We start from the raw sequence: 14,704 nt of genomic DNA, 5'->3' as shown, positions 1-14,704 counted from the left end.
CGTTTCGGCCTCCTCCCTGGCCGGTGCCGGGGCTAAACGAGTGAGAGGGGGACGTCGGGGGGATCGGGCTCCGCGGGAGGAGCCCCCTGTCCCCGACCCCCTCCGCGGCCCCGCAGATTCGCCTGCTCCGGCTTCGTCCACGGACGGACCGAGTTGGGCGACCGTGGTGGGCCGCAAAGAGAAGAGGAGAGCTGTGGCGGGGGGGCCGACGAAGAAGTCGGCTCCCGCCCCCGCGCCCTCGAAAACCGACCGGGGGCGCTCCCTTACACGGCCGGGCGTTGCCGGTGCTGGTGCCTCGGCAGAGGGGGTGCGGCATTGCGCCCCCTCCCCCTCCGGGGTCGCAGCCCGGTAAAAAGAAGAAGAAAAAGGGGCCGAAGGGGGGAAAACCGGGGAGGGGCCGTCGTCGTCTCGGGCGGCGTCCGCTGCCCCGGGTGCGGTGGGGAGGCGGATCCCGAAGTCCTCCGTGGTTTCGATCACGGTGGAACCGGGGTGTGCCTCCTACACCGAGGTCATCAAAAAGTCCAGGGCGGCGATCAACCTGAGGGACATCCTCCCTCAGCCCGAACTGGGCTTTAAATTTAGAGTCTCTCAGGCCGGGGGTGTCCTTTTAGATATCCCCGGCGCAGAGAGTCGGCCCGCGGCGGAGCGCCTCGCGGCCGAGATGAGGCGGGTGGCTGGGGGCCCGGGGATCCGGATCACCTGCCCTATGCGTAGGGTGGGGGTCCGGGTGTCCGGGTTCTTGGACTCCACCGAGCCGAAGGAAGTGGCGGCGGCGCTGGCAGGCGCCGGAGCCTGCAGCGCCGCCGAAATCAAAGTCGGTCGAGTCACTCGCGGCCGCCGGGGCATGGGCTCTGTGATCGCACAGTGCCCGGTCGCGGCGGCGGCGAGGCTCGCCAAAGCTGGGAAAGTGGCCCTGGGTTGGGCGGCTGCGCGCGTGGAGGCGCTTAAGGCGCCTCCACAGCGCTGCTACCGCTGCCTGTCTCAAGGCCACATGCAGCACCGGTGCCCCGGTTACTTTGACCGGTCCCGGTGCTGCTTCAACTGCGGCGGGGAGGGTCACACTCGGGCTCAGTGCGCTAATCAGCCATTCTGTCCCGAGTGTGCCTCCCGCAACAGAGCAGCCGGCCACCGACCGGGTGGCGCGGGCTGCCCCAAGATACCCCCATGCCTCGGAGGGCTGGGGGGCCTCCTCCCTCCTCCCCGGATCCGGGGAGGGACGAGGAGATGGAAATGGAGCGGCCTCCGTCACCGCCGGACGCCAGCGCTGCCCGCGGGGCTCAGGCCGTTGGGGACGTCGGTCTGGCGAGGGCCGAGGCCGCCAAGGGGGTCCGTCTCCCGCGGGCGGGGTCCCAGCCGATGGGCCCCCGGCTGCGGGAGACGCTCGGCTGCCGGGGTCCACCTCGGACTCTTCGGAGTCCGGGGAGAGCCCCGCCGCCCAAATTGCGCGCGGTCGACGAGACCGAAGCGCTCGACGTTGGCAGCGTGTCAAGTCACGCGTCTGGGGATAACCTCCCCGTGGCCATGGTGATGCTCTCACCCCTCTCTCCCCCAACTCCCGCAGAGGGAGCGGAGGGGGAGTAAGGCCACGAGGGAGGCGAGGCCTAAGGGAGGCGCGCCCAGTGCGCCCTCCCCGGGGCCGCCCGTCCTCGGCAAGGGGAAGCGGCGTTAAGTGCCGCTCCTCGGGTGCCCGCCCCTAGCTGCCCCTAGCGCTCGGGGGATGCGACGGGACGGGGCCCAGGCCGATGGGGCCCGGCGCTAGGCGAGATGTCTTCCCTCCCTGGTGCCCGGCCCGGCCACGTAGAGCGCCGTGGACGGGAGGAGGTGGGGCGGGCGGCGGTGACCGCTCGCCCCTGGGCGTGGGGCTCGCACCGGCGATATGTCGGGAGCGGCCCCATGGCCCTAAATGGGTGCTGGGGTGCGTGATGCCTCGCTCCGCACTCCCGGGGTCGGGCTAGGCCCTACCGGCCGACGTATCTCGGCTGGGCCAGTAAAGCCCGACTCCCAACCCGACGAACTGGCGCGTCGGGGAGCTTCATGCGAGCTTCGGGCGAGGGGTACCGCGTCCCTGGTCCCACACTCCCGTGGTCTAGACAATCCGGGGTACTATGAGTATTTTCCCCCCGTTAAAAAAAAAAAAAGTGTCAGTGATAATGTTCGCGCGATATTCAAGACGCAAGTTTCTTCCGGTTCAATTCAGTTTTACTTCAAATATAACTTTTTATTAACGATATCACAAGTGTACGATTAGTTTAGTGTTAGCGTGTTAGGTTGTTGTTCCGAAATCTTAGGTTCGAATCCCGCTGGCGCTGACATGCGTTTTCAAAAATTTATAAAATAATGCGTAATTGTAATAAGTAAACTAAAATGTTATATGTGAAACAGTAAATATAGATTAAGATATAAAAATAATATAATCTGTGTAAAAACAGAAGTTTTTTTTGTTGTTCTCAGAAACATCAGAATTGATCTGTGTTTGGTGTCATTCTGTCAGCACGTTTAAAAACAGATTTGGTTTGTGTTTGGTATTATTTTATCAACGCATTTGATAACAGACTTGGTCTGTATTTGATGCCATTTTGTCATCACATTGTTGTTATTAAATTTGTTCTAGTATTGGTTTCAATTTGACTTCAGATATGTTTGTCAGATTTGGTTTACATTGGGCATCCTAATGCAAACCAGTAAGATACGGTTTTGGTACAAAATTTGGCTGGAATTTGGTGCCAATTTGATATCCTTTTGCGTACAAAATATTAACTGGGAAGATGTTTTTTAGATATCTCAAGATATGGAAAAGATGTTTAAAACTGTTGCGTAAGACTTCTAAAAGATATTTTTACGACAATTATTAAAATATTTTGCAAGACATGCAAGACATCTTTAAGATGTTTTTTGTCTATATGGGTATTGATAAGTAATCTTGAATTACTTGAGTATAGCTGTAAATGAGAAAACATATGAAAATATAATAGAATTTAGAACAGGATTGATCATTCAAATCACATTAATAGAAATGTGAGTGAAAAAAATAAGAGGACGAGAAGAAAAAAAAGAAAGATGAAATAAGAAAAAATTAGATAGAAATTGTCATGTAATGTAAGTTACCTGCCGTCCACACAAATTCTCAAAACGTGGTTTAATAAAACTCCATGCGCCCATGTTTCGTGGTTCTTCTTGGCTCCAAATAAAAGCTAAAAATAAAAACATTTATTTAAAAACAGTTTATGCTTTTGATGTGAGCAGTCATCTTTTTTATGTAATTTAAATGTGTCAAATAATTTCATTTTTCTACTTACTTTTTGCATGTTTGTATTTTGTAATCTCTTCTAATAACTCGTAAACAGGAAATGGACATAAATTTTCTAGCCTGATGATAGCTACATTTTTGTATCCAGAAGTTTCTCGATAGTTGTTAAGTGCATAATAGTGTTTTCCACTAACTAAAATGACTTTAGTTACGTTGCAATTTTTTACTTTATCATCTCCTGTAAAATAATCAGAAAGTATTTATATTCAAAACGCATTCATAAAAATAATAGCACTTCTTTGTTATTCTATTTTTATCACTTATTAAACATGAAACTCGAAAAGAATGAATAAACAACCCTAAGATCTTTATAAGCGAGTTCTAAATAAACGGATCTATATTTTAAATATAATTATGTAATGTACCGTTGTTATCTGCGCAGATCAGCTCGCCGGAGCGGTGCAAGAGAAAAGGCTCGAACGGGAAGCGAGGAAAGAAGTCGGGCTCGATAATGATTACGCGGCGGTTTACGATACGTGAAAAATATACATTTATTTCCTTTATATGCGGAACAGAAAAGATTACAGAGAAAAGGTGCGCGTGGACAGACAAATTCAAAACGCGAATATTTACACGGTTCTATATACAGGTGCCCGCGGGACGCCGCTAGGTGACGGGTCGCAAATGACGTTTTTACGCGGGCGCGGTCTTGCGACTAGCGTAACGTGGTGGGCGGAGCTTGCGGTGTTCGCGATACGTGTATCGGTAGGGCGGCCGGCCGGTCGCGTGAGTACGAGGGAGCGACGGCGGTTTGGAAACCGCGGAACGCGTCGACCTTGACCGAAACCCCGAAACGGCGATTCCGTTTTCTTAGCGTTTCTTGGAGGAGCGGAGATGTCCGCCGCTCGAAAGCTGGCCAAGAGCTTTTCCTTCGCCAAAAACTTTGACGAGAGTTGGGTGCTCGTGCTCTCAAGGATGCGAGAGAGGAAGGAACTGGTCGAAAAAGCGAAGTACCTTCGCCGTGGCCAAGAACCCTTCGACCACTCTGGTTTTCGAAAATGTCAGGCGCAGCGGATCAGGCGGTGATGCTGTCTGACGGGAAACAGATGCTTTTCTCGTAGCACGCGGCCTCATTTATACCCGGCGACTCCGTTTGCCTTCGTCATTTTTGGTGCTTGACGGCGGAGTCGCCGAAGTGGGACAAACGTGCGTTCTCTCGTGTGCGCGTGCGCGCCGACATGACACGTGCGATGGCTCGGCACGGTTATAACCTGGCGGCTCTTTCCTGGTTGTTGACGGCCGGGGATGATGCATATTTTTCGGGGTCCATCGTTACAATTATATATAGAGAGTTATTTTAAGTGACACATTGAATTTCGCTGAACACCAAGGCTTATATCAAAAAACTTTTGTACAAAAGTTTTAAAATTTCAAGGAGAACATAAGTTGATGACATAAGATGAACATAGGATTGATTTAACTTAATGTGCATGTGCTATTGTATTATATGTAATACAAATATTATTAGGAGTATAAATAAGTTTCCGCCGTTTCACAAAAAGTGGCGCCACCAGTATGTTATGGTCGAAATTGTCTGTTGTAAAACGTTATATCGTAAGGTTGGACATCTGGCAACAACATAACCTTAAAATATTAGCGATTTTGTATCAGCATCATATATCTTTTTTCGTGCGAAAATGTCAAGTTTTGAGCCGAATAAGCGTCATTTGCGGGAGCTTTTGATTTACTTCTTTAATTTGAAGAAATCTGCAGCCGAGGCGCATCGATTGCTTGTAGAAGCATATGGTGAGGCTGCCTTAAGTAAGAGAAGTTGCCGTGAGTGGTTTCACAAGTTTAAGAACGGTGAATTTGACGTCGAAAACGAAGAATGTAGCGGAAGGCCGAAAGTGTACGAAGACGCGGAATTGGAAACATTATTAGATGAAGATTCGTGCCAAACGCAAGAAGCACTTGCACTTACATTAGGAGTGACTCAACCAGCAATTTTACTTCGCTTAAAATCATTGGGAATGATTCAAAAACAAGGAAACTGGGTTTCATATAGACTGAAGCCGAGAAACGTTGAACGCCGATTTTTCACATGTGAAATGCTACTTGCCAGGCATAAACGAAAGGGTTTTTTGCATCGTATAGTCACTGGTGATGAAAAATGGATCCACTACGATAACCCAAAGAAGAAGAAATCATGGGGACCACCTGGCCATGCTTCAACATCGACAGCCAAGCCGAACATTCATGGAAAAAAGCTCATGTTGTGTATTTGGTGGGATCAGCTTGGTGTCGTGTATTATGATGTTCATTCGCTCAAACCGAATGAAACCATTACTGGGGCTCTCTACCGAACACAATTGATGAGATTGAGCCGAGTACTCAAGGAAAAACGTGCCCACTACTACTCCAGACACGACAAAGTTATTTTTCTGCATGATAATGCTCGTCCACATGTTGCGGCGTCGGTCAAAACCTACCTGGAAACACTCAATTAGGAAGTTTTACTCCACTCGCCGTATTTACCAGACATTGCTCCTTCTGATTACTACCTGTTTCGATCGATGGCGCATGGCCTGTCTGAGCAACACTTCACATCATATGAAGATATAAAAAATTGGGTTGTGGATAGCTTCAAAAGATGAAGCATTCTTCCGACGCGGTAGCCGTATGCTGCTAGAAAGATGGGAAAATGTAGTGGCTAGCGATGGACAATACTTTGAATAAAACATTAGGTACCGTTCTTTCACAACAAATGCCCAATTTTTGATAAAAACGGCGGAAACTTATTTATACTCCTAATAGTTGTAATTTTCTACTCAATAATGTAACTGTTATATAACGAGTGTGTTATACAAGGTGTTGGCGGGTTAAACAACCAAACTTAAAATATAAATTCAGGACTTCAAAACAAACAGAAATTTTTCTCTGGACATATGGCTCACAAACACTTCGTTCAAGAGATTTACTTTTGAAGTTACAGAACTGTAGGAATAAATAATTGAAATATCTTTTGATTTAACGGGAGTGTCCCAGTTGCGCACAGACCCGATTGGACATCACCAATCATAGTAGCCGATGCCTAGAGTATTTCCGTTGGTTGGGTTAGATTGAATTATGTGATTGCTGATGTCCGATCGGGTCTGTGCGCAACTGGGTCTCACCCAATATAACACCATTAGATTTTTTTGTATTGGGGGTACTTTGAAGCAAAAATTGTATGCCTTCAATCATTAAAACGAAGAATTATGCAAGCGTGCGAAGAAATTACGGATGCACAATGTCAGTCAGCCACTTGTTTTGTCATTGATAGATACAACGTTTATTTCCGAGCTGGAGGTCATTATTTTGAACAAAACATTTAATGTAATAACTAATTTTCATTATTGTAAAACGATAAATTTATTATAAATAAGTAAAATTAATTTTTTAATTTTATTATTATTAAAGGCATTCGATTTAATGCGCCTTGAGCATATATTGCTATTTTTGAGTGCGCGAAATTCTAACCCTGTTATTCGTAATCTTTAAACTCAACCCATTTGAAAATTATTATAGCCTCAACATTTTGGTATTAGAATTTTCGTCTTAAAATTTTTTAAAGAACCTGTCATTAAAATATTTATCGTCAGTATTGTTACATTCTATATATGTTACGGTTATTTTGATTAATTCGGGTATTATACATAATGACAGGTGTTGTGCCCCGGTGATGTTTCCGGTGGCACGTCAGTAGATACATCGGGATCGTTTTGGCGCCTTAAGAGTTAGCACTCTTAGGAAATACCGTTTGATAGTTGAAGACAAAACACTTGCTTGTTTCAACGTTAATATAATGTATTTTCTTCAGTATTGCCCTCATTACACTTGTAGTATGATTATATATGTCACTTGTACACTTGCTTTTTCCCGGACGGCCCGATATATATAGGTCGGCTGTTATCTCCGGATTGTGTTACAAGCTCGACGTGTAAGTCACGCACGGCGAGTAACACACCGGACAGCTATTTGTTAGACTCTACCGTCGCTTTCCAATTTTGTCGCGAAATTTATACGGAAATTTGTCGTTTTGTTCGGCCAATCGTGTTCCTGCAGCATGCAGCTCCCACGCTTAGCCGAAATCCGAATACCGGAAAGCGACTCAGCATTAGCTGGCACAGCGCGATGGTGTTTCGGGCCGGAAGCTCGACAGACCATCAGCGTCTTTCGATATTTCTCGCATATGCGGAATTCAAGTCCGCTACGCGTATGCATAGCAATAGGAATCTTAATTTCCTGTTGCTATGCGCTTAATTAACGTAGTTGTACAGGATACAACACAGGTCAATATGCATAATATCTATTAGTTTTGATAAATTTAAATAATAAGAGCAAAAATGTTCAAATTAATCAAAATAATCGGTAATTATACATAATCTTCATGGACAAGCGAAAGATGTGATTAATAGATTGAAAGATTAAAGTACAGAAAAAAATAGGGTAGTCTGTTTTCCATAATCTGAACTTGTTACTTATATGAAAATTGACGGAAATAAACGTCCTCTAATTTTGACAAATTTTTAATATGTAGTACTACAGATAAAAATATGGGACTCGTATTTTTTTATACGTACACTAACGCATTTTTAAGAAGTAAAACACCTTTTTGAAGAAAATCGGTTTTCTTCTTTTAAAGCGTATATCATCAAAACTATAGGAAATAGAAAAAAATGTTCTAATTAAAAATTAAATGGCTTAAAGAGTATTTTATAATAGTAACAAAGAAAAATGAAAAAAAAATTACACATTCCCCCACCACTTAACTTTCTTTTGAAAACTTTTATTGTTTTTATAAGCTAAATTTTTTAATTAGAACATTTTTTTTTATCTCTTACAATTTTGACGGTATACACTTTGGAAAAAAAACAGATTTTCTTCAAAGTAGTTCATCCCTTAAAAGTGAGATTGGGGATGTATAAGAAAATACGTGTCCTTTATTTTTATCTTTACTACAACATGTTAAAGACTCGCCAAAATTGGAGGGGGCTACTTTTGTCCCTTTCCTTGTTAGTACAACGTAACATACATTTAAATATTTTTGGTAATAATACAGTAATAGGAATCATCCTCCGATGACCTTGATCTTGACCTTGTTATTAATGTCATGGCTTTGAATGATCTTCAGCAAGTTTAAGTCGTCACTTCTTGTTTGTTAAAAAGTTATTAACAAAAAAGTTGACAAATTAAATATGTACTTCTTAGGAAAGTTTACTGGGTGGATTCCCGTCCTTTATTGCAATTAATTATGTTGATATTGACTACGTTTTTGTATAAATGGCCATCTAGTCAATTGGAACTTTGTCACTTGTGATAAAGGTAAAGCAGACAACAATTTTTTGCTTTACAACATAACTTTGCGTAAGGGTTTTGGTAATTATTTAGATTAGGGAACCCCACGCCGATGACTTTGATCTTGACATATGTTATAGAGGTAAGGGTTCTGATCAACTTTTTTTTATAAACTAATTGACGTTCTCTTCGAGATATATACTTACATAAAATGACATAATTATAAAATTATATGATATAAGTTTGCGACTTTTCACGCAAAGCCAGGTCCTCCCTACTTCTCTCCCTGCTTAGGAACGAAACCAGATCTGTGATTGTACTGTTTCACACGGGTTTGTGACTTTTTACGCGAAGAAAGATCCACTTCACTACACCTCCCTATGTTTAAGGGCAAAACGAGATCTATGATTGTATTGTTCTACATGGGTTTGTGACTTTCTATGCAAAGTGAGATTTACCCAACCCCGCCTTCCTACGTAGCGCAATGGGCCAGGAAGCAGGCAAAAAATGCGGCGCGAAGGGGCCAAATGCGGCGCGAAGGGGCCCGGGGTTACGGCGGGGGCCGGATGTCCCGGGCTTTACCCCCAAACACCAAGGGAAGAGGCGAGGGGGGGTTGGTGTCCCCTCCCTCCGACCTGAGGCTGACTCGGCCTCGCAGCCCTGCCGGAGGACTCACCGCTAGGGTGCCTCCGGCGCGACGAATCGGCCTTGGCCGACCGGGTCCGGGGGGTTCCGGAAGTATGCTGCACGTGTTCCCGGAGCTCCCCCGTCACGAACCAGGGCAGGACACCTGGAGGGGTTTTAGTGGGTAGGCCCCCGTCGACACGTCGTCGGCGGGGGAGAGCCCCAAATAACCACCAAGCCTCCCCCAGGGCCTGGGGTATGCGGCAACGCATTTCCCCTCTGTTACCAACAAAAAAAAGGGAGGCAGGCAAAAACGGCCAAAAACCAACTTCGGAATTTTAAATTTGTAAAATGGTTATTATAATCTATATAGTTTAAAGGATTTCTTAGCAAAATTTTATTGGAATTGTTTAATTATTGTGGGCTCCATTGTACTCTAAAGTCAAAAATGTGTACGAAATTGTTACTCACTCAAACGATAAAATACTTAAATTAGCTTTCAACAACTCAAATTGTAACTTTTGTTTGTTGATTAAAATAAATATTCAAGATAAAAAGATAAAAATTAAATACAAAAAATGTCAAATATGAACTTATACACCAAATTAAAATGCGCGTGTGTAGATTTTCTTATATTACGCGTGCTGCCGTTTGACCATCCACCAAATATTTATAACATATCAAGGAAATGAAAACGTGAATCTCTTAAGAATTTAATATACTTTAACTTTAATTGGCCCACTTTTGCCCGTTTTTATTCATTACCAAGAAATACAATAATAAACAAGGTTGCACGCGCTCATGATTATACGACGACTACGCGCCGTTCTGTAACACACAGGCACAAGCATAATACGGTGGGCATCGCATCGCAAGAAAGGCTCATTTTTTCGCATCTGTACTATGCTTGTGCCTGTGTGTTGTAGGGCGGCACGTAGTCGTCGTATAATCATTAGCGCGTGCAACCTTGTTTATTATTGTATTTCTTGGTAATGAATGAAAACGGGCAAAAGTGGGCCGATTAAAGTTAAAGTATATTAAATCCTTAAGAGATTCACGTTTTCATTTCTTTAATATGTTGTGAATATTTGATGGATGGTCAAACGGCAGCACGCGTAATATAAAAAAATCTACACACACGCATTTTAATTTGGTGTATAAATTCATATTTGACATTTTTTGTACTTAATTTTTAGCTTTCTATCTCGAATACTTATTTTAATCAACAAACCAAAGTTACAATTTGAGTTGTTAGAAGCTAATTTAAGTATTTCATTGTTTGAGTGAGTAACAATTTCGTACACATTTTTAATTTTAGAGTACAATGGAGCCTACAATAATTAACCAATTCCAATAAAATTTTGCTGAGAAATGCTTTAAACTACACTACTCAAAAAAAAATAGGGAACACTTTCCAGACACCAAAAATTAGGCTATTTTCAAATGACTGTAAATCGGTGAAAAATCATCGTAGATAAAAAATAAAAAAAGCATTTTGAAGCTTGAAGATCGAGCTTTAACGTTCTACCAGCAGATTTTCAAAATTCTTTTAACTTCCTTGTCTTATGCAGTAAAAAAGTACACCTTGTTTTGTTCGTTTCGTATTTTTGACACTTTGCAGATTGACCAACAAATTTTTTTCAAATAATTCAAGTAAAATTTCATAAACTACAACATTTTACCTACAAAATGCTTTTTTAAAAATTTCTCTACGATTTTTTTTAACCGAGTTACGCAACTTTGAAGCTAAACCTGCATTTTTTACAAATGATATCCGTACTCCGTGAAAAATCATCGTAGACAAAAAATCAAAAAACCATTTTAAAGCTCGAAGTTTCAGCTTTAACATGCTATTAACGGTTTTCAAAAATTTTCTCAATTTCTTAGTACTATGCCCCAAAAAGATACACTGTTTTTTCCTTAAAATAACGTATTTTTAACAGCCTGTAGCTCAATAAAAAAATTTTTCTCGACAAATCCAATGCAAGTGCCTCAAAGTATGACATTTTCTCTACAAAATGCTTTTTTTAAAATTTTTTCTACGATTTTTTTTGACCGAGTTACAAGACTTCGAAGATATACATGTTTACAGTACATTTTTCCGAAAAATGACGTCTACCGCCGACATTAGCATTACCCAATGTGCACCACGTGAAGGTTGCCGGTCGGATTTTTGTACATCGTGTGTGTATGTGTGTGTGTGTGTGTGTATGTGTCACAGCAGAGATAAGGAGCCCACAGTTCGTCACTTCTGCAGTATTTAACGACTCCAAACCTTCTTTACTGTGTATGTGTGTGTGTGTGTGTGTGTGTGTGTGTGTGTGTGTGTGTATGTGTGTCACAGCAGAGATAAGGAGCCCACAGTTCGTCACTTCTGCAGTATTTGACGACTCCAAACCCTCTTTACTATGTATGTGTGTATGTGTGTGTGTGTGTGTGTGTGTGTGTGTGTGTGTGTGTGTGTGTATCACAGCAGAGATAAGAACCCCGCAGTTTGTCACTTCTGCAGTATTTAATGACTCTAAACCCTCTCTGCTGTGTGTGTATGCGCTCGCGCGCATGAGAGTTCAATAGTGGGTATTTCCTCCTCTCTGATCAATTACTGCTTGCAAGCGTTCTCGCATATTTATACATCTTGCAATACAATCTTGCGGAATGTTGTGCCAAATTTCCGTTAAAATTTCTCCCAATTTTTCTAAATTTCGCAGCTGTTCCTTGCGACGCCTTAATCGTCGTTCCATTTCATCCCAAATGTGCTCGATTGGATTTAAGTCCGGGCTATTGGTGGGATGATTTAACAGTCTAATTGCGTGTCGTTGAAAAAAACGTCGCGTTATATTCGCCGTATGAGGTCGAGCGTTGTCCTGCATGAAAATAAAGTTCCGACAGGTTCGATTTAATAGCAAAACGTGTGGTCGTAGGAGAATATCGTTGATATAACGAACACACACGAAATACACGCCATTGAACACTCATGCGCGCGCGCGCGCATACACACACAGCAGAGAGGGTTTGGAGTCATTAAATACTGCAAAAGTGACAAACTGCGGGGTCCTTATCTCTGCTGTGATACACACACACACACACACACACACACACACACACACACACACATATACACAGTAAAGAGGGTTTGGAGTCGTTAAATAGTGCAGAAGTGACGAACTGTGGGCTCCTTATCTCTGCTGTGACACATACACACACACTCACTCACACACACACACACACACACACACACACACACACACACACACACACACACGATATGCAAAAATCCGACTGGCAACCTCCACGTGGTGCACATTGGGTAATGCTAATGTCGGCGGTAGACGTCATTTTTCGGAAAAATGTACTGTAAACATGTATATCTTCGAAGTCTTGTAACTCGGTCAAAAAAAATCGTAGAAAAAATTTTAAAAAAAGCATTTTGTAGAGAAAATGTCATACTTTGAGGCACTTGCATTGGATTTGTCGAGAAAAATTTTTTTATTGAGCTACAAGCTGTTAAAAATACGTTATTTTAAGGAAAAAACAGTGTATCTTTTTTGGAGCATAGTACTAAGAAATTGAGAAAATTTTTGAAAACCATTAATAGCATGTTAAAGCTGAAACTTCGAGCTTTAAAATGGTTTTTTGATTTTTTGTCTACGATAATTTTTCACGGAGTACGGATATCATTTGTAAAAAATGCAGGTTTAGCTTCAAAGTTGCGTTTTTCGATCAAAAAAAATCGTAGAGAAATTTTTAAAAAAGCATTTTGTAGGTAAAATGTTGCAGTTTATGAAATTTTACTTGAATTATTTGAAAAAAATTTGTTGGTCGATCTGCAAAGTGTCAAAAATACGAAATTTTAACGAACAAAACAAGGTGTACTTTTTTACTGCATAAGACAAGGAAGTTAAAAGAATTTTGAAAATCTGCTGGTAGAACGTTAAAGCTCGATCTTCAAGCTTCAAAATGCTTTTTTTATTTTTTATCTACGATGATTTTTCACCGATTTACAGTCATTTGAAAATAGCCTAATTTTTGGTGTCTGGAAAGTGTTCCCTATTTTTTTTTGAGTAGTGTATATAGATTATAATAACTATTTTACAAATTTATAATTTTCAGTTGGTTGTTGGCCATTTTTGCTTGCCTCCTGACCCACTGTGCATAGGGACAAAACGAGATTTATGATTGTACTGTCTCACATGGGTATGTGACTTTCCACGCAAAGCGAGGTGTCATATAATAAAAATATTGACATTTTGAAATTGAGTTTTATGTAAGTACATTAAAAATTATGTGAGACCACTGATTAAGGAAAAGTTGATCAGTGCCCTTAGCTCTATAACATATGTCAAAATTAAAATTATCGGTGAGGTGTTTCTTAATCTACTTAATTACTGAAGCCTTTCCTCATTTTTACAAAGTTTACATTTTTAGAAAGTTGTAAACCCATATGGATCAGTACAATTGCAGACCTCGTTTCGTCCCGTAAGCAGATAAGGAGAGAGGTAAACCTTGCTTTGCGTAGAAAGTTGGAAACCCATTTGGAACAGTGTGACTATGCTCCGTTATTGGAAAACACTCTAAGACTGCTGGGAAAATAAAACAGGATTGTTAAAGAGCATATAATCTAATGTAAAATTTGAATTATAATGTTAATACAATTAAGTTTTTATTTCTATCTCGTTATTGTTCCACTTCTTATAAATACAATTCGAATATTCTCGATCGTATTTCTCTCCCGTTAGAGCTTAAGCTAAAACTAAAGCATAATACAGCTTTCAAGGCAAGCAGTGTTTACATTTTTTCTTTTACATTCTATTATCACATGAAATTCACGATTAGGTGATACCCGCCAGAATAGGCCGAATCTGACGATTTCTCCCCTCTCATCCACATATTTGGGAGGCGAAACGATATCCCAACCAATTTAGAGACAGTCTACATTGAGAGATACAAGCGAGTGCAAAAGCAGTTAATCGAAAACTTAGAGAGCATACATTAGTGCATCAATCGAGCGAACACTTTTATCAGTGAAATCGCATTTAATTATTGTACCGCGGAAACTAAAATCTTATTCGCGATATTACTGCTGCGATTAAGCAGTGACGATTTGTTGCCGACCTGACAAGGGGAGGACCCGACAATGATCTTGCTAATTTTAATAAAATTTTATGATGTGTAATAGTCATTCACATCTTTATTGTAGTAAAGCCGTTTGTTGCAAAACTTAGGCATTCTCGAGAAAATGACAATTAAATATTTCCGGCATCTATAAGTACCGTTACAGAAAAACAATTCTCAAGTAAGCGGCGTGGTGTAGGGCATTAGGACCTCGACTATTACGCTTGGGATCCCAGGTTCAATCCCCGCGGATGCGACTTTCTTTTTACCTTATATTTTTTAATTGTTATATATAATTTTTAAACTGTTTTTAATTATTTAATATAAAATTTTATTTTAAAAAATGAAGGAATTTAAAAATGCTTTTTTATTATTAATTAAATT

General features: G+C 41.9%; 1 protein-coding gene across 3 annotated transcripts in view; it reads right to left on the bottom strand.

Annotated features, from left to right (window-relative positions):
* LOC105199284 (probable 2-oxoglutarate dehydrogenase E1 component DHKTD1 homolog, mitochondrial) overlaps positions 1-14,704 on the bottom strand; it is a 266,253-nt gene that overhangs the window by 47,487 nt on the left and 204,062 nt on the right. For all 3 annotated transcript variants that reach the window (XM_039456078.1, XM_039456076.1, XM_039456077.1), the window contains 2 exons: positions 3,297-3,485; positions 3,106-3,191 (listed from right to left, as the gene is read on the bottom strand). In XM_039456078.1, coding sequence (XP_039312012.1) covers positions 3,106-3,191; positions 3,297-3,485 — 275 coding nt within the window. The remainder of the gene's footprint in view (positions 1-3,105; positions 3,192-3,296; positions 3,486-14,704) is intronic.

The sequence above is a fragment of the Solenopsis invicta genome, chromosome 12 (genome assembly GCF_016802725.1).
Source record: "Solenopsis invicta isolate M01_SB chromosome 12, UNIL_Sinv_3.0, whole genome shotgun sequence".
Classification (NCBI taxonomy): domain Eukaryota; kingdom Metazoa; phylum Arthropoda; class Insecta; order Hymenoptera; family Formicidae; genus Solenopsis; species Solenopsis invicta.
The sequence above is the reverse complement of the archived record's forward strand: the minus strand, read 5'-3'. Positions and strand labels throughout refer to the sequence as shown.